This window comes from Pelodiscus sinensis, chromosome 1, assembly GCF_049634645.1.
Source record: "Pelodiscus sinensis isolate JC-2024 chromosome 1, ASM4963464v1, whole genome shotgun sequence".
Lineage (NCBI taxonomy): Eukaryota > Metazoa > Chordata > Testudines > Trionychidae > Pelodiscus > Pelodiscus sinensis.
The window spans coordinates 106,681,139-106,701,512 of record NC_134711.1 but is presented as its reverse complement, the minus strand read 5'-3'; the positions used below and the strand labels follow the sequence as shown (position 1 = coordinate 106,701,512).

At 47.4% G+C, this 20,374-nt stretch overlaps 1 protein-coding gene across 6 annotated transcripts in view; it reads right to left on the bottom strand.

Moving 5' to 3' along the window:
* TMTC1 (transmembrane O-mannosyltransferase targeting cadherins 1) overlaps window positions 1–17,179 on the bottom strand; it is a 224,796-nt gene extending 207,617 nt beyond the window's left edge. For 4 of the 6 annotated variants that reach the window (XM_075940703.1, XM_075940711.1, XM_075940707.1 and 1 more), the window contains exon 1: window positions 16,680–17,177. In XM_075940703.1, the coding sequence (XP_075796818.1) occupies window positions 16,680–17,020 (341 nt within the window). In that variant the 5' untranslated portion in view covers window positions 17,021–17,177. Of the gene's footprint in view, window positions 1–16,679 lie in introns of all 6 variants that reach the window. The other 2 variants (XM_075940705.1, XM_075940706.1) reach the window with 2 other exon arrangements.
* Between the last annotated feature and the right edge of the window lie 3,195 nt (window positions 17,180–20,374).

Genomic DNA, 20,374 nt, shown 5'->3' with positions numbered 1-20,374 from the left:
TTGACAGCCAATATAACTTTAATAGGGAAGGAGTCTTACTTGTGTGTTCCATTTTTGTTCCCATAGGAACACTTTGGAGGTAATCACTGAGCTAAAGGAGTTTGGGAAAAATACAACTTTGGCATAACCTCACCCGTGACTCTCAAGTAAAGCTTTAAGCAGCTATATTTTGACAGGACTTCAATTCATGTGAATGATAAAGAACTCTTGAGTAAGGGCTTTTTTCTCCCCAGTGACATACGTCAGCCCTGAGCTTTGCCTGTGGTACAAATAGTTATCCAACCCCCATTCCCACCATCACAAAATAAGAAGAAAAGAAAAAAGCCCACACAAACCAAACTTCAGTCTAAAATATACAGCAACATCATGCTCCCATGGGACTAAATGGTCCTTGCAATGCACAGAACAGAGCGAGGGGCAGCGAGCAGTTCTGCCCCAAGGGAGCATTCTATTGTAGAGTAGCAGAATTCTTGAAGTCCCCAAACCTGCCTTTCATGCCCTCTTTGGGAGGAATTTATCCCCTGTCATTCCCACTCTATAAGACAATATTAGTGGTGGGAACCATGTGCCTCCAAGGCGGCAGCGTAGTCTTTGTACTCCCCTCAGTGCAAGGATGGTACACCAGTGCCTAACCATTAGGCAGAGCAAACACTGGGGAGGGAATGCTCCTTGTATCCATTTCAATGAATGCCCAGTGAAGGGCCAAGCATCACTGGTCTGCAACAGGCATGTTGTTTATTTAGAATAGCTGTTACATATGGAAAAGCAGCAACCCAATAGTGGCTATTCCTTTTTTTAAAAAACTGCTAGGATAAATCTTTCATTAAACTGTAAAATCCAAATAGGAGTATGCATGTGTATGCGTGCACCTCTTATGTATAATCTGTCATCTTTGGTGGTCCTTGAACATTGAATGTGAAAACGTGCCAGTATTATTTCATTTCTGCCAAGGCTATTTGTCAACAAGTAGGTCAAATTGTGAAGGAAACACTCTTTTGTCCTCAATCTCACTAGAAACCTTTTGAAATATTGATAATGGCTGTGATTGTTACACGCAGTATGCACACGCACACAGTGCTTTAACCAGCTAAAAATCCATCCACAACCCTCCAAGCTTCTCAAGGCTACACAGTAGGTTAAACTACTGTCCAAGGAAATGTGCAGTCTCCTATGTTAAGCCAAAAAAAACTCCACAGCACAGTGCTGCAGAGCAGGAACGAGGAAGTTGACGAAAGTGCCTCCACTCCCAATGTACCATGCCGTCGCTTGAGTCTAGACCTCTCTTCACTTTTGGCACTGAGCATTACTATACTCTTAAGTGTCCACTGTACATAGCTCAATAAGTAGGAGAGACGCGTAGGGACTCTCCATTCCCAGCTTAATAGAAAGCAGGGTTGCCAGACGGTTTCAACAAACATATTGGACACACCTGACATTACATCACAATCTACATTACATCTGAACATTTATATTTTCTCATTTCTATTTTCTCAATTTGTTTCCCAAACAGAAAGCTCAATTACTGGACTGTCGGGTTCAAAAACGGACACCTGGTAACCCAACAGAATGCAGCATCTGGAACTCCTCAATCAACAGTGGCATAGGTGTGTGAGGGTTTCTCTTTAAATTTAGCCAATTGTAGGCTGCCCTTCAACTTGGAATGTTTTGATTTCATGTCATACTTTCCTAGATTGTTTTTAGGCTAGGAAAAAAATATAAGGGTATAAGAATCCTGCCTATCCTAATCCAAACTCACTTCTCTGGTTTAGTCCTCTTCTTGGCTGAGCTCTGAAAGGAAACTCCGCTAAGGAAGCTGTGTCTTCAGCTGTCAACCAGACCCTCTCAACTTTTCCTGCTTATCAGCCAAGGAAGCTAAATGATAAACTGGATGTAGTAAGTGACTCCATCTCAGGGGAGGAGACAAGTTACCCAACCACTACCAAAGGACAATACCCCTGTTCAGAATAGGCTGTTTAGCTGGCTAGAACCTATATGTAAATTTAAGATGATAAATAAGCAAAGGTCCCCAGGGGCTGGTGCCACATGCAGAGTACCACTGGACAGAGGATACACAAACGGAGTGCCACCACCATCATCGCAACCCTCCCATCCACTGAAAACCCTGTGTAGGATCTCTGTGACCCCCTGTCTGGTCTGGAGCAGAGCTGTTCACCTGGCAAAGTTGCCTATTTCTTCTCCCCTCTTGAAAGGATAGATAGGAGAAGCCACTGGAAGTTACTGGCAATGCGGCGTTTGATCCTTCACTACTGTAGACAATGGGTGCTTTGCCAGTCGACTAAACGGAAGGAGAAATCAAAGCTAACAACTACAATAGATCACACCATTACTCGTTCAGGATTTCAGAAACCCCCCTGGGTACTCCTCAGGGAACAATAAGTTCATGCCCTCCTGACACTTGCTCTTGATGTTGCACATCCATACTTTTATGGAAATACGTTTTTTACTACAAATATGGATAACAAATGTGCTTCATGCAAAATGGGGCATATAACCTATTATTGGAGAGCTTGTAATCTCTTGGATGTATATATTCTAATTTGTGTGCATGTATCATTCCTGTATTTGAAGTAAGAAATATGAAGTATAAACCCAGTGATAGTCATTAATGGTACCTTAACGGCCTGATGCTCAAGACAATGGTCTGTTCATAGTCTTATGCTTCCTATAAGCCTGGACTAGGGTTGGTCCTGCTAAAACATATGGCTAGGTCACCTGATGCTGGAACCTATTTTGAATGTTGTACTTTGCCATGATGATGTAAAAGGAGTTGAAGCTGAACACAAAAGATTCCCACCTTAGGCAAAATCTATTTATAGGCAGGGAACCAGACAATAGGGGAGTTGGCAATTGCAAAACATCAAGACATTCTCTGCTTATCACCAAGATGACAATTGGAAATAACAAAGACTGAACATGGGGAAGACCTAGGAGGCTCCCCTGCTTGTGAGAAAGATTATTTAAACAACTATTAAGTTAAGAAATGGCATGTAATATGTTTCTTAGACTATTAAGCTTAGCTCGTGTGTTTTGTTTAAATTTATCATTTGCAATCACTTAAACCCTACTTTTTATACTTAAAATTATTGTTGTTCATTATTAAACCCAGTATTAGTAATTATTACCTGGGAGAACAACATCTGTGCATCTCTCTCTTTCATTGATAAAGGGAGCAAACATCATATGAGCTTGTTCTGTGTAAAAAATTTATTCAGGGTAGAGGGATTTATCTGGGGGCTTGTTCCCATGCAAGTGGCTGCTGTGTCAAGTCCCTGTGATTAAGCCTTCCCAGAGCTGAGCAGCTCCCAGTCTGTATTGCTCTGCAGTGGGTTATAACCCCAACTCTGTGCTCTTGCTGGGGAGACCAGAAGTTCTAGCTCAGGAGGACAGGTTGGTAGGGTGCCCCAGAGGGCAAGTGGGCAGACTCAGTGGTATGATCAGCCCATCAGATGACAGTCTCAAGGGGATCTCTGTAACCCAACACAAAGGGGGATTATGCCATCCAGGTACTGGTCAACAATAGTTCAAGAACAAAAGGCCCCTGGGAAATGTGGATCCCCCTCCAAAAAAACATGGAGGTGTAACTGCTAGAATCTTCTTTGGGGGAAATGACCACCCACCCCACCCTACTCCACCCCACCCCTAATGAGAGAACTCACTAGAAAAATTCATGAGTAATACCTATCCAGCCAACTCCATGGGTGCTCAGGAGCTGGTAAAAATTAGCAAGAGCTGAGCACCCAATGGTAGACAAGCGCCTCACCCTCCCAGTGCCTCTTGCCTGTCGGCATTCTCCAGACCAACTCTTCCTCCTCCCTCCCAGCACCTCCTGTCACTGCAAACCAGCTGTTTCATTACATTCAGAGGCTCCAGGAGGAAGAGGGTGGAGTGAGGATGTGATGTATGGCGGTGGGGGGAGAGGCATAAAGAGGCAGGGCAGAGGCATGAGGGAGGAGACGGAGTTCAGGCAGAGGTCGAGCACCCCCCAGATAGAGATCTGTTGAAAAAAAGGTATGTGTGGATGCGGAGAAGGGTTTTTTTTTTCCAAAAATAAAGGCCTCCAGGAAGAAGCCCTGGTGGACACTCCTGCCAGACCTTTCACCTCTATTGTTCCTGCCTGCAGCCATCTTTTAAAGGCACGGGCACCCAGGAGCAGCATTGCGGCAGCAAGCCAGCTCCAACCAGGACCCTGACTGCTTGGCTCTTGATGGAAGGCCCACTCAGAGCCATGTCCCAGAAACAAGCCCCCCGAGACCTCCCTGGCCCTTCCAGGGACACATCCCCGCACCAAGCCAGGGCACCAAACACCAGGCACCCTCCTGGTCTGCGCCTGAGATCAAAGCCCTCTTGGAGGAGTCTCTTCAGGCCCTGCAGCCAGGAGGAGGAACATGGACATTTATGCCAGAATGGCTGATGGCCTTGCTAAGAAAGGCCACCACCGCCGTACACTAGACCAAGTCAGAGCCAAGTTGGAGGAGCTGCGACAGGGGTATGTTAAGGCCTGTAAGCGCAGCTCCCGCTCTGGGGAAACAGCACACTACTGTGCATACTATGAGGACCTGGACCGGATCCTGGAGGGGGGGGGGACCCTCTCTCCAGAGAAGGTTGTGGAGTCTGGGATGGAGACCTCTGTGCAGCAGCAGCTCCAGGATGACACCCTATAGGATCAGCAGCACCAAGACAAGGAGGAGGAGGACACCAGGAACACAGTGACTCTGACCCTGACCCTGGAGCCGGACACCCAGACGTAGGAGGCCTCCCAGACAACTTCGGACACTGGAGAGGGAACATCAGGTGAGTGCTGTGAGGGTCCAACACACGCAGGGCAGGTGGGAGCAAAGTGGATGGTGCAGTGCTGTGACGGGTCATGCTGATCACAACCTGGGTGGGCCCCACACATGGCCCACCATAGGGAGGGCCGTCCTACTCCTGCACTCGCATGGGTGTGAGGCGCCACCTGCTCCTGCAGAGAGTGATGCCAGGTGCAGGCATGGGTTGGGGACCCTGGGATTGCCACACAGCTTCAGGCCTCTCAGCAACCTGTGGGAACCCCAACTGTGGCCTGACACTTGGCCCCATGGTGTGTGTGGGGGGGGAGAGGGAAGGCAGGATGGTGGCCCGCACACCTTCTGGGCTCTAAGGAGGCTGTGGCTGCTGGCCAGGCCACACCACACCTTGCTGAGACCACATGAGCAGCCCCTGACCCTAGGACAGGCACTGACTGCTGAGAAGGAGGGCAGGCCCTCTCAGGGAAAGTGTGAGCATGCATGACTGACTTTTCCCTCTTGTCCTCCACAGCTGGACCAGCTGTCCAGGAGGGGAGCGCCATACCTGTCCCACCACCCAGATGGCTGCATGGAACCAGCCGGCACTGGCTCGCATACTTGGACCTGACGCGACAGCACATCTCGGTCCTGCAAGGAATGCAGGAGAGAATCACACAGAGGATGCAGGCAGAGGCAGAATGGCACAGTCGCTTGCTGGACGAGTTTGTCCAGCAGCGCACTGCAATTTGCGCTGGTATCTGGGAGGTGATGGCCTTCCTCGGTCCTGTGCATGTTCCTGCTCCTCCTGATCAACCTGCCTCCCCCCCACCTCCTGTCCCCCCTTCACTCCCTGCCATCCCAGACCCACATGTGGCCCTACCTCCTGCCTAGCCCCCTACTGTCCCAGTCCACATGCACGGCCATCTCCGAACAGGCTCACCCGAGGTGGCAGGAGCTCCTCATCCAGGCAGCACCCTCAGCCCCGAGCCTCTCTTCCCCCTTCCAGGTTTACATCCCCCTTCCCACCTGTGAAAGTCAGTAAGAGAAGCACTTTGCTTTGTTAACAAAAAGTTTATTTTTCTTTACAAAACAGTTATATAGGTTTTGTAACATACAACAGTGCAATGAACTGTAAGCATTTTGTCAAGCACACCTGTCTCTTATCTGTGTGAATGTGTACAACATGGGGCAGGGTTGGGTTCTGGGGGGGAAGGCACTGGGGGCATGGGACACACCCACATTTGGAAGGCCCTGGGGAAACTCATTGGGCTCCTTGGGAGAATCTCTCCGTCAGGGCTTCCTGAATGCACAATCCCAACTGGTGGGCTTGGCGGAAGGCAGCTGTCCGAGGATGCTCAAAATGCTTTTCCTCCACATCAGCCCGTGTCCCGCACCCTGGGAGGAAGGCCTCCCCTTTCCTCTCCACCTGGTTGTGCAGCACACAACAGGCAGCAACCACTTTGGAGATGTTGCATTCCCCCATGTCCAGCCAAGTGAGCAGGCATCTAAACTGGCCCTTCAGATGGCCAAAGACGCACTCTACCTGGAAGCGAGCCCGATTCAGGTGGGAGTTAAACAGTTCTCTGCTCGCATCCAGGTGTCCACAGAATGGCTTCCTGAGCCAGGGCATTAGGGGGTACGTGACATCGGCCACGATGCACATGTGCAGATGCCTATCACCGACTGAAAAGTTTTGCTCCGGAAAGAACGTCCCAGCCTGCAGTACATGTATGAGTTCCGGAAGATGCGGGCATTGTGTGCCGGCCTGACCACCCAACACAAATGTCAGTGAATTGTCCCCGGTGGTCGACCAGGGCCTGCAGCACCATGGAAAAGTAGCCCTTTCTCTTAACATACTGGGCTGCTCGATGGGGCGGTGCGCAGATCGGGATGTGAGTCCCATTGAGTGCTCCACTGCAGTTCGGAAAGTCTAGCCCCGCAAATCCAGCCACAATGGTATCCAGGTCTCCGAGGTGGACAGTCCTGTGAAGCAGCTCGGAATTGATTGCCGTCACCACCTGCAGAAAGGGACAAATAGAAACACACATAACAGGACATTAGAGGAGTTGCCTGAGCTGATGAGAGGTGTTTCCCCAGCCCTCCCGTCCCAGACCCCAAGAGCCCCCCCTAGGCAAATCTCCCTCCCCACCCCGCACCACGGCAGGGTGAGGCCAGAAGGGCTTTTACCACTCCCACCCCATCCTCTCTGCCCAGTCCTGACCATCCCCCTTATCCACCCTCCCCCCCCCGGTGACTGTCCCCAGAGAGTGACTTACCTCCATCAAGATGGCCCCAACAGTAGACCTCCCCACGCCAAACTGGTGTCCCACCGAGCGGTACCTGTCGGGGGTGGCCAGCTTCCAGAGGGCAATAGCAACCCGCTTCTCTAGGGGGATGGTAGGCCGCAAGTGGGTGTCCTGGTGTTGTAGGGCAGGGGCAAGCCAGGCACACAGCTCCTGGAATGTGCATTTCCGCAAATGGAAGTTTCGAAGCCAAGCCTCATCGTCCCACTGCTCCCTAACAAGATGGTTCCACCAGTCTGAACTGGTGTCCAGCCTCCAAACTCACCTCTCCAGGAACAAGAGGTGCAGCTCGAGTGAGGGGCTCAAAATCCAGCTCGAGTGAGGGGCTCAAAATCCAGCTCTGGTACATGGGCTCTGAATCCAGCTCTGCCATGAACATGATGATGGTCTCATGAACATGCAGCAGAACTTCCAGCATCACAATATGGGGCCATCGCCTGCCATGGGGCAGCTCCGGCTCCATGGCCAAAAAAACAAAAAACAAAACAAAACAAAAACAAAACCAAACAACCACACAAACACAATTGAAAGCACAAAAACCAACCAGGAAACAAAATGCTGTGGTGTCCCACAAAGCAGAGCACTCAAGGCAAGCACTGCAGAAGCTTTGCATTCCCCTAGGAAGTAGGCAAGCCAGCTGCAGGAGCAGAGCAACGGCTATTTAGGAGGATCCCTTAAAGCACACATCTCTGCAAAGAGCATGCTGCAGTAAAGGCTGCCCCCATGCCCTGGCAGAAATGCTTCCAGGTGCCCTTTTTTCGCTTTTTCAATCTGCTCAGTGCAACCTAGATGCTTTTTTTTCCCCAAAAGAGGCTTTTTCGAAAGATACTTTTGAAAAAGCCTCTGTCGAAAAAGGCATGTAGTCTAGATGTGCCCTTTGTGTCTAAGTGTTACAGCATATATAGTTCATAACGACACACACATGGCTCAGGACCCTTTGCCAAACTTATGCTTAAGAGAAAAAGGGAAACTGGCATTTAATTTTGAAATTTCTTGATTTATTAGTGTAATAAATTCTGCCCAAGAACAATATGAAAGAGGGTGCACAAATAGGTTCCAAAAGACTCCTTGTTAGTTACAGTTTACTGTGTAGTATAGGATGGACCTATAGCTTATGGCCCTGTCCAGCTAAACAGGTAAGAGCAAAATCTAGCCCTACGGAAAACATATTCTTTCCCACACAGACTGCTGAAGGTACATGAAGCCTATGGTTCATCTCCTTCTTTCATGAGGAAAAACAAAAACCTAGAAAAATCTGCATAACCTTCTACTTGCTCATCACTTGTGATTTCAGTGTTCAGCCTTGATTTCTCTGAAACACTGCAGAGTTAAAACAGAATTCAGCAATTAGCTTTTTTTGACACAGAACTAATAGGAAACATGATGCAAGAGTGACTTAAAAATGGAATTTGTTTCAGATAAAACTCAAAGCTGGTTATGTTATATATAAGCATCAACAACACTTGGCACTTACATGGTGCCTTTCTTCCATTTAGACACACAAATACTCAACCTTTTCTTTTTAAAAATCTCTAATAATTTAAATATTGTAAAACCATAATTGGAGAGTTTGTGTTTTTATGGACCTTGTTATTTTCCCTGGACAGCTTGTGTTTAGTTTAATCTATTTTATTATTTTCAAGAGACTGACAAAAATATAACATTCTAAACTGGAAATGCATAGCATAATGATGATAATTTGTTAGAGCAAATAATTCTTAATGAAAATTCTCAATTATAGTATCTCAACGCTCATTAAAAATCTTGGAGATGTGGATATTTGAGGCAGGTTTTTTATACATTTTTACAAATTAATGTAATAAGGGATGCCAAGTGAGCAATTAAGTTTTTTCTGGTGTTCTTTATTTTAAACATTTTCACATAAACCATGAAATTATATCTGAAAATGGCCAATTAGGTATGTCAGTGCAAGATTTCACTACATTACAGACCATCTAAGTGACTCTACTAAATGCTAGAAAAATGTGCACCTGTATTCTAACAGCAGTCCAGCTGCACTAGTGCTAAACAACTGTTAAAGTATTAACTAGACAGAGTTCAAATATTTTTCTCTAGCATGCATGAAAACCCATAGTAACCAAAAAATGCTCAAGCCTTACTAACATTTAAACTGTGGCTAGCACTGATGCTGTTCTGATATTGCTGAAAGATTGATCTACTCTAGAAAAACTATACCTAACTAGTGCTACTTTACTTTAATAGGCTACATCTACACTGGCAGCTTCTTGCCTGTCTACACTGGCCGCGTGTTCTTGTGCAAGTAAACTGACGTTGTACTGTAGAAAATCAGGGCTTCTTGCGCAAGAACTCTGATGCTCCCTCTCAGGAAGAAGCCCTCTTGTGCAAGAGCTCTTCCAGAAGAGGCCAGTGTAGACAGGCAACATGAATTTCTTGCGCAAGAAGCTCCTATGGTTAAAATGGCCATCAGAGCTTTCTTGTGGAAGAGAGCATCTATGCTGGCAGGGATGCTCTTGCGCAAAAGCACATGCCATTCACAGGTATTCAAGCTTTGACTCTGCATAGTGGTCTAGCAACTTTAAAAAAATTGGCCCACTGTGGCAGTGAACAAATTCACAGCACAGTAGAATATTTTAAAGAGGTGATGAGCAATGAAGGTGGCAGCAACACATCAGCAATTACCTCAAAAATTATTCTTAAATACGGTCTAAGCTACAATAACTTGCAGTGGACATTCATGTTTAGCAAAGCTGTTAACCAAAAGGGTCTCTCTCTTCGAGGATATATCACCAACTTGTGGAAATACTATTTGCTGTGTGCATTCTAGCACTACAGTGGTTGAGAGCTCTCCAAAAGCAGATGCTTTCCATCCCCATCAGACCACTTGTGTACTCACTTGAAAGAGGACCAAGATCAAAACAAATTCAAAAGGACACAGTCAGAGCAATCAGTCATCAGCAGCAAACAGTGCCAGTGAGGATAAGACTGAAGTTATTCGGCACGATCAAAGGCTGTTTTCAAGCCAGATGGAAGTTAGAATTTTAATTGAATTTGAAATAACTTATTACATAATCATTCAGCTCTGGCTTCCAGTCTCAGCCTGGTAGTGAGAGTGTAACAAGTGAGAACGAAAGGAAAAGGGGGGGAAAAAAAACCCAGTCCTGGTATAACTGTCCAAAACACAGAAGGCCAAATGCCATTAGACCAGGCCAGGGCAAAATATGTCCCATGGGCCAGATGCGGCCCACCAAGCTACCAGATCCGGCCCACAGATGCTGCGCAGAGCCCCAGGCAGGCTCCCCACTTGCTTTGCCCCACCTGCATGCCGCTGAGAAACACGGCTGTGGGGCAGTTTTTCTTTAAAAACTGTGAGTCCAGAGGGAAGGAGGGAACCTTTAGAAACTGCTTCCACCCCCCACACAATCCCATTGGCTGGTTCCTGGCCAGAAGCTGGCCAATGAGAGCTGCCTGTTTCAATAACAGGCAGCCATGAAACACAAGGGGCTCCAGAGCATATGGCTGCAGCCTGTGCAGGGGCAGGGCAAGCAGGGAGGCTGATTCAGGAACCGCTGCTGGCTGGTAAGGCTCCTGGCAGAGCCTACCTCTGGTTCTCTAGTCTTTGCCTTCCTCAACTCTCTTCCCCCCACTCCAGATACCCAAATCCTCTTCCTCTCTCCTGTACCCATATCCCCATCCCAGATCTGGCACCCCAATCCCCTACCCCAGATCACAGTCGTCCCCATGGCCTAGCTCACAACCCAAATCCCTGAACCCCCTCCTGTACCCTAATTCCCTGGCTGTCTATATCCTCACCAGCCGCTTGTGCAGCTTGCTCCCCCACAGCGGCCCAGAAGTCAGCCAAGCACCAGGGAACAGCGCCACCCAGAGGGAACAGCCAGGGAGGCAACAGCGCCTCCCAGAGGGAACAGCCAGCATTTCAGTGTTACAGAGTCTCAGATATTGGGCTACTATATATATGATTACTTACAAAGACTTATCCCCTAAAAATATTTCCCCCCCCCCATATTTAAAAAAACAATAACACATTTTAACTAGCCTTAGAGCTTGGCACTGGACTCCATAAAGTATTCCTTTCCTAAGGACTAAATAAAAGCACTGCCTCCCACTTCCAATTCTTGCCAGATCAAGAATTCTAGTAACTATAATTTAAAGATGCAAAGTACAGAAATCATCTTGTGAAGCCAGTTGTACGGTTTTGTTTGTTTAAGATAAAAAAGGACAGGGAGAGAGTGAATAGCAGAAGATCAAATATACTAAGCCAACATCTATTTTTAAAGCCAATAACTTATATTTAGAATTGGACAGTGCATTTGGTTGTTGGGTTTTGGGGCCTGCAGAGGTACATATGCACACAGACAGACAAACACACTGTGAATATTTTATTTACATCTCAAGGGTTTTGGGGCCTGCAGAGGTACATATGCACACAGACAGACAAACACACGGTGAATATTTTATTTACATCTCAAGGTTCTACAGATTGAACCTCTCTAGTCCAGCACCCTCAGACCTGACTGGCGCCAAACCAGAGAACATGCCAAACCATGGTCGGTCAATATTGTCTAGCAGCATTAACAACACTTCTACTGGTTACTGTGCTCTTAGAAGACATTTAGGGGTAGATTAGAGCTAAATAACAGCACAGGACATGGAGAACCAGGACCAGTGGCTACAAATTTTTATGGGCCCACTGGAAACTTGGCCACACCATGATAAGTGGATATCCGGCTAACTAAAATCATGCCAGACCAGAAAGTACTAGTCTAGAGAGATTCAACCTCTAGCAGCATAGGCCATTCATCTTTGCACTTCTTCATACTGAGAGCATACACAGAATAAATTATATCTATGATGTGTACTTATTAATCTGTACGTTAGCTGTATACTGAAATTTAAGATTTATACTTTTAAAATCTGTTTTCTTTTAATCTTAGTCTGCTATAATGTGAATTAAGTCAAATAACTTGTTTGGAGTTTTTAACTGCTTGTCTTTAACACTTTAGTTGACTGCATTAAGGACTACCCTCTAAAATTTTTCTAATGGATAGAGGATTGCTTTTCAAGCAAAATCATGTTCAGAACATGGTAGTCACTGTCATAAGTCACTGCTTCAGTGTCAGTTCAAATTCTATAGAGCATCCCAAAAATCATTCCTCTTGATTTCACTGCTATAAAAAGGGCCTAGCTATTAAAGGATGAATAAGAGATAGAATCAAATGTCCTTGTCGTATTATGATCATAACTGCAGATATAACCCCAAAAGGTTTCTTTTGAATCTTGCTATACTACAATCCAAAATCAACAGGACATCTGAATTATATGCAGAGACCAAACAGAACAAGTGCCACGGTTGGAATTATAACTTTATTCCAGAGGAGGATAATGAATTATGCCTCACATAGGATGTTGGTTCTGCTAAAAACTCCTTGTTCTTCGCTAAAAGGCAAGTGTACATTTACCAGGAGATTGGTGATGCAGCAATCAGCCCTGGTGCGCTGATTTAATACAGTGGTTCCCAACTTTTATTATGCCGGGGACTGGCAAACACATTCACAAACTTTTGGCGGACCGTCAACATTTTATTTGCATATTCATTATGCAAATAATGAATATACAAACACAATGTTACCTGACTGCCTAGCCCTAACAGTGCCTAAAACCCCTTTGATCTCCACCCCTATGCCCCATGCCCTTTTGACCCTTTAATCTTCAACCCCTATAGCCCATGCCATCACCCCCTATCCCCTCACCCCAAAATTCCCCAGAGCAAGGCTGCCCCCCTAGGGAGCATAGCTGTTACTGCCGCGCAGGCAGGAGGAGAGACTGATGGCAGCACCTGTGCTTCCTCCTTCTTCGTGCCTTCTCCCTCCCCAGTCGTGTCTTGTGCCCCCATGGGGGGGTGGAGCACGGAGCCTTGGCCAGGCCACCATTACCAAGGAGGGAGGTGCTTCCTCCTACTGCTGCTGCCTCAGTGTTGCTGGCAACAAAAAAGCAGCCACGGGGGCAGAGCACTGAGCCCTGGCTGGCTGCCATTACCGAGGGAGGGAAGAGGAGGCGCGGCCAGCAAAAGCAGCCACACAGGCAGGGGGAGTGGCTGTTCGTGGTGTGTGCACTCCCTCCTTCGCACCCCTTCCCTCCTCAGGCGCGGAGAAGGGAGGAAGGCTTCTCCTGCTCTACCTCCTCTTGCTGTGCCCCAGCCACGACGGCTGCCGGAGCTGAGCCGCCGTGAACACCCGTCCGTCTTGAGCTCTGGCAGCCTCCGGGGCTCAGCAGCCAGTGAGCTGCAGCTCGGTGGTTGGGAACCACTGATTTAGTAGGTCCAATAAATACCCACTAAATGAACCATTGATCACTCTCTCATCAACTGCGGCACTCCACAGGAATGAGAACTGTAAGGGGAGCTGACGGGAGAAACCCTGCAGTGGAGACCCTGCAGCAACTCGATCTAAGGTATGTCAACTCCAACTATTCACATAACTGGAGTTTTATACCTTAGGTCGATATTGCCCCGCAGTATAAACCTGCCCTTAAACAGTGTGGCTGAAAGTAACGGCTAAGCTGCCCGTTCCAATTTCAAGCTAGCTTTCAAATTCACACAACCCATCATTTTCTTAAGCATCATAAATGAATTCTCGCATCAATGGAAAGTGTATCAGCTGTTTACATTTCAATTTTTTGCTAAAAAGGTCAATTTCTATTAAGCATTTTTTCCCCAATAGGGCAAAGTCATCCCTTCCTGCAAAAGTGTTCTACTGAGCAAGTGGGAGGTAGGATATTTATGCAAGGACCATGCATCCCACCCACAGAGTGGAATATCACTTGGAGAGACCCCCTATGCATAGGAAGTGGGGTCACCTCTGCTCAGATCCCATCATCCTCATCCTCCTGCAGTACTGGCAATGGTGTGTGTGGAGGGACTTACAAAGGTCTCACCCAGGCTACTTTGGCCTTTGAACTGAATTTGTCTCCACTCTGCAACCAGGTATTAAATAGGAAAAGTGATTGCTTCCGTAACCATTCCCATTCATTTGCTTGTCTTTCTGTTATAATTTAATTACTTTTCCATCTAACAAGAGAGCATACCAAGTCAGGGTAAAGGAGTGTTGGTATGAAGGAAGCATGCACTATTGCCTTCTTCTATACTCAAGTTTCATGGGGAGAGCATTTCTATCCCCAAGGCTGTCTATACCCTCATTTATGGACCCACAAATCCTTGTCCATGTGCTTGTCCAATGCCAAGAGGAGACCCAGGCACCCAGCCCATGTACTGATCAAATTTTTAAAAAAAATGTATAACAAACATTAGAAATTAATATATTTCAGGATCAAACCCTGCAAACAAACTTAGTCCAACTGGCAAAAGGCCTACTTGCATATGTAAATCAAGCATGATTTTATCCTAAACATTTCATTTCAGGTACTTTGTTAAAGCTCAAAATCACTTCACTAGCTCATAAAATTTAGGCCCTATCCTGCCATCAGATCCATGCACAATGACCCTGGCACTACTTTAAAGCCCCACTTAACCCAATCAGGTTCCATTTAGAAGCAAGTTTGCCTGCACAAAGCAGTCACCTCTTCAAGACACTGTTCTTGTTTTCAGCCTAGGGATGTAAAAAGTTGATTAAAACGGTAACCCTTTAACCGCGGAAAATATTAAGAGGTTACATACGCTGCAGGCTCTGCATTATAAAGATTAAAGAAGTTTTATACTGCAGAGCCTGCAGCAAAGCCTCCCCACCAGGAACTAAGCCCCTGCTCCTGGGAAGGCAGCTTCAGAGTTTATCGATTAATGTTATTGGTTAAACATTGGCTTATTGATTAACCAATTAATCGGTTAAATGCTAACATCCCTACTTCAGACCTGCCTGTAAAACACCAAGAACACTGCCAGCTTTATAGGAATAAGAAATTTTGCATTCATTAATGGGTCTCATTTTATATTAAGGCTCCATTTTCAACTAGTTTATGCAGGTTTTTATAAATTATTATTGGATCATTTAGTTAATGGTTAATTGTCAGAGTCCAACAAGACAATAAATTGATAATCGATAATGCACCTTCCACTGATGTGCTTACAGCCATCTATAACACATACTGCCTGTCTGTAAAATTGTTATAAATCTTTTATATGCATAATCTTAAACTGTGACCTATAAATCTTACAGCAATACTGAGAGTTCATGACCCTCAATTTTAAAACGTTTTTTACAATATACAGCAAGGGTTTTATCAAAACACTGAAAAAGGAATAAGATAACCAGAAGGATGTGGATTAATTACATGCACAGATACTAACTCCATCTGCTTGTCTTTTAAAAAAAAAGGGGGGGGGAGTAGCTTTCCTTCCAGATTAGGGGTGCCAAACTGTCAGTTACATTGCTGCTGCACAACTTGCCTTTCTTTTACAACTGAAAACATGCCCTCCCTACTCTGCAAGTGATGCACAAGAGCCATCTAATGCAGAGTAAGCTGTCTGGGTCTGAATTCAGTGACTGACACCAGAGACTTGCAGCTGTCAGACAATAAAAGAAATGGCATCTGTAAGGCAGGTCCTTTAAGGAGGGTTCTTCTAAAAACTATATTCCCTCTCAGAAGAATAATGGAAAGTGATCAGCAGAGAAAGGTTATGCTCCTCCTTACTGCAGGAAAAGGGGATTATTTAAAGGCACTGGAACAGAAATTAGAATATTTAAACGATCATTTCAGAGAGAGCGCACTTTCTAAAATGATTTTATTATTCTTCACTGGACACAAAACCAAACCAAGGAAGGAAAGCCGGGCGGATCTGCAGACGCTGTTGTAGAACCATCAAGCCAGATAGCTGTCTGGTGCACCTGCCAAGAAACCCTGAAGTTCCTGCAAAAGCTGTTTTTCCAAAGCTGCCTTCCTCTCGGAGACCTCACAGCACAAGCACACTCCCATTTCGTGCCAAAGCAGCGTTTTCTCCACTCGGCGCTGCCTGCTCGGACGGGGCACGAGGGCTGCGCGCTAAGAGTTGCACAACCCCAGGCGGCGGTGCGCCTCGCCAGCCCCGGCCCCAGTGGCTAAGGGGAAGGCAGACCAGACCGCTCGGCTCCGACTCGAGCTCGCCTCCGCTCTCCCCACGCGGTCCCTTCCGAAGTGCTGACTCACGAAGCTCGCCTCCCAGCCCCGAACATGCCCGGGCGGGCAGCTCTGGTGTCCCTCCCCCCGAAGCCCGCTTTCCCCTCTGGGCTGTGGGCAGGCGCCAGCGCCGCGGGGAGCTGCCCGGAGGGGCACGCACCGTCCGCGGCTCGCTGCAAGCCCCGCAAAGCCCTTTTCTTCCTCCCCCACCAAGTAACCTCCCTGCCCACCTAGGGAAGCCCGCCACTCCTCCCCTCGGCGCGCCCGGGCAGCAGTGAGGGCAGGGGGCGGTCACAGGTGCCGCTGCAGAGCGGTGCCCGGCCAACCCGCCTGCTCCCAGCCCGCTGGCGCCCCCCAGGCACAAGGCAGCTGCGCTCCGTGCACCGCCCGCCCAACTTCTCTCAGCTCCCCCCAAGAGCGCGGCAGGAGGCGGCGGGCTGCAGCGGAGGCGGGCTGGGCGGCTTTGCAGGGCGCCCGGGGCACTTACTTGAAGGTGAGGACGCAGAGCGGGCGGTAGGACTTGTGGCTGGTGTTCTCGCCCATGCCCTTGCCCCAGAAGTCGTCGGCGAAGAGGCGCGCCCAGGGGGCGGCCGGGCGCACGTCCGGGTTGTTCACGATGGCCCACACGTCGTCGTGCACGAACTCGCCCCGCAGGGAGTTGCCGTAGCACAGGGCGCACAGCCCCGCCAGCACCAGCGCCGCCGCCGCCGCCCGGCAGCGGCCGGGCCGGGCTGGAGCAGCAGCCCCGGCGGCAGGGAGAGGCGAGGGAGGCGGCGACTGCAGCAGCGCTCGGTCCCGGCTCCGGCCGCTGGCGGAGGCTGTCACCATCCTGCTGGGCTGGCTGCTCGCGGGCGCGGGGCATCCTCCTCCTGCCGGGCGCGGGCAGGCAGCGGCGCTGCGAGCATGGTGCCGCCGGGGCAGGCAGAGCCCGAGCCGCTCTGCCGCGGCTCCGCCTGCCCAGCTGCAAATAAACAGCCGCCGCCTCCCCCCGCTGTCCCTCCGCCCCGGCACGCATGCTCCTTGCTGCGCTCCCCCAGCCCGGCACCTGGGTGCTCCGGGGGGCGGCTGCCAGGAAGGAGACAGAGGCCCCGGGCTGAGCTGCCCGCTGTACCCCTCTCTGGGACGAAGAGGGGGAGGGGAGCAGCGGCAATCCGCCGAGGAAAAACAGCAGCCTCCGCCCGCCTGCCCTGCATGGGCATGGGAGACAACTTTTGAGCTTCCTAAGCAGTGCTCTGTGCTGCCCCTGCCTGTCCTTACCCCCATTTTATTGGTGGGGAAACTGAGGCCTGGCCCCAGGGGACAGGAACTTGCTCAAGATCACCCAGAAAGTCACCAGAGCTGCCACTGAATCCTCAGATACGTCCTAGTCCCCTCCTTCAACCTTTAGAAATTCTGCTCCCCTCTTGTTCTAGCACCTACTTTACCTGGCTCTGTGAGGACCATTCCTCTACCCCGCTCTGGGCAGAACACAGCATTGTGTGGACATCAGCTTCCACATCTGAGGCACTCATGTCTCCCTTAAACAGGTGGTACATGAGAGGGAGAAGTATCAAAAGGCAGGCATCCTTGGGTTAGCTCACCTTTTCAGCACCCGGGACAAGAACAGAGCCCAAGAGATTGAAACCTAGTGTAAGGTAACATGTCAAATGTGAGATCCCACCATTCTCCCTTCCCAATTGGCTCTCTCGTAAAATACTACAGGTTGGGCCAGTACCCTAGGAACCTGACTGATCCAGAAAAATCCCTTATCCAGACCAGAGGGGTTCATTCATGAACCCCTTGCCAACAGCCCACTGCCCTGCTGGCCCGCAGGGTTTCCAGCTGTCAGCCCTTCACCAGGACTCTCTGGTCCTGAAACATCGGTGGTCCTGCCAGACCACGGATGTTGCCAGACCAGAGAGTCCCAGTTTAGAGAGGTTCAGCCTGTAGGTGCTTTTGTGTAACTGCATACACCAGCTCAACAACACAGCAACAGACATATTGAGATACTGCCTATGAGTTTGTGCTTCAATATCCCTCACTTTCAAAGGCCCACTTACATTAGGAAAAACTTGAATCGACACTTTTCAATGTCAGGAGCCTCTTCTGCTCCTGAGATCTTTTCTTTATATCACAGCTATGACAGGTTATATCCCAGTTCAGTATAAGCCTCATTTTTCCCTGCCTTTCTTGTAAATTTGATTTCTTCTTATTGTTCCTGACTAGAGAACATAGAGGGATAACATGCAAAAGCTTCTCCTAGACTGTTATCTGCACCATGACACCAGCTACCCTTTAAAAAATTCCACCATCATTTCTTGTTAGCAGATGAATGAGTTTTCTGTTGTGGTAACTTCTAGCTTATGGAACTTGCTTTCTCTAGATATCTGCTTCAGCCCATCTATCTGAATATCAGAACACTCATACTGGGTCAGTTGCTTCAGAAGGAGTGGACAAAATAGGACAATTATTGAGTGATCCATCCACTGTTGTTCAGTCCCAGCTTCAGCAATTGGAGATTTAGGGACACCCAGAGCATGGGATTGTAACGCTTCACTCTCCTGGCTAATAGCCATTGATGGACCTATCCTCCATGAACTTACCTACATTTTTTGTCAAACCCAGTTATGCTTTTGGCTTTTATACCATTCCATGCCAACAAGCTCCACAGGTTGAATGTGTGTTGTGTGAAGAAGTACTATCTTGTGTAGGTTTTAAATCTTCTGTCTAGTAATTTAATTGGGTGACCCCTGGTTCTTGTAGTATTTGAGAAGTTGCATCAGATTTTCTGATTCACTTTTTCCTTATTATTCGTGATTTTCTCTCTCCTTCCTCTTAGACATCTCTAAAACATTGGAACAGTTCATCTTATTTTCTCCTCATAAAGAAGCTATTCCATACTCAATTGTTGTTGCCTTCTCTGTGCTTTTTCCAGGTTTTTTTAAGATGGTACCACCAGCACTGCACATGGCATTCACATTTATATAGGGGTATTGTAATATTCTGTTTTATCTATCTCTTTTCTATGGGTCCCTAAATTGTTAGCTTCTTAAAACTACTGCTGCACACACATTTCGCTGATGTGTTCAGAGACTGTCTACACAGACTTGAAATCTGAATGGTAACAGCTCATTTAGATGCCATCATTTTGTATATATAGTTAGAATTATATTTTATCTTGCATTGAGCATAGAATTTCATCTGCCTGTTGTCCAGACACTCACTTTTGTAGCTGTTGCAGTCAGCTTTGTACTGTAGATGATTAAAGATACTTAAGATTTTACTATCTTACTGTTTACCTCTTTTTCCAGCTCATTTATGAATACACTGGACAGATCCTTAGGGGACACTATTTACCTGTTGTCATTGTGAAAATTGACCTTTTATTCCTACCCTTTGTCTCTTATCTTTTAGACAGTTGCCAATTAATTTTTATCCTATGACTGCATACTTTGCTTAAGAGCATTTTAAGAGAGATCTTGTTAAAGGCTTTTTTGAAGGTCTGTATACGCTATCAACTGGATCACCTTTATCCATGGATTGTTGGCATCTCCAAAGAATTCTAGTAGATTAAGGAGGCACGATTTCCTTTTACAAAAGACATGTTGATTTTTTCCTTCACCCATTGCACTTGTCTAGATCAATATACCTGGGGCTGAAGTTAGGCTTACAGGCCTGTAATTATAATGGCCTTTGGACTCTTACAAAAAAACACATCAGCTTTATGTTAGCTGTCCTCCAGGAATCTAATACAGAGGCTGATTTAACCAAAAGATTGTTCAACAACTAACTATGGTATGTCATTTCATAGCTGAATTCCTTAGAACCCCTGGGTGAATGCCATCTAGTGATATTTACTTATTACTATGAAATTTGTTCCACCGTCATCTCCATTGACAGAGTCACTTTTGATTTCGAAATCATGTAAATACTGTCCTGCTGTATTTTTTCATGGTCACCCAGTAGGACTGTATGCTTTCTTTCACTAAACCAGAGACGGGCTGTCATTACTTAAAGATAGGTAGAGCCCTACAAATCCACAGCTATCCACTTTATATCCGCCGGTATCTGCATCCACAGCTGTCAATGCTGATATCCACAGCTCATTTTTGTGGATACAGATGTTGTTACAAATTCTGTATCCACACAGGGCACTAAAGATTGGGAGAATTTTAATGGGACCATCTTAGCCTCTGAGAAACT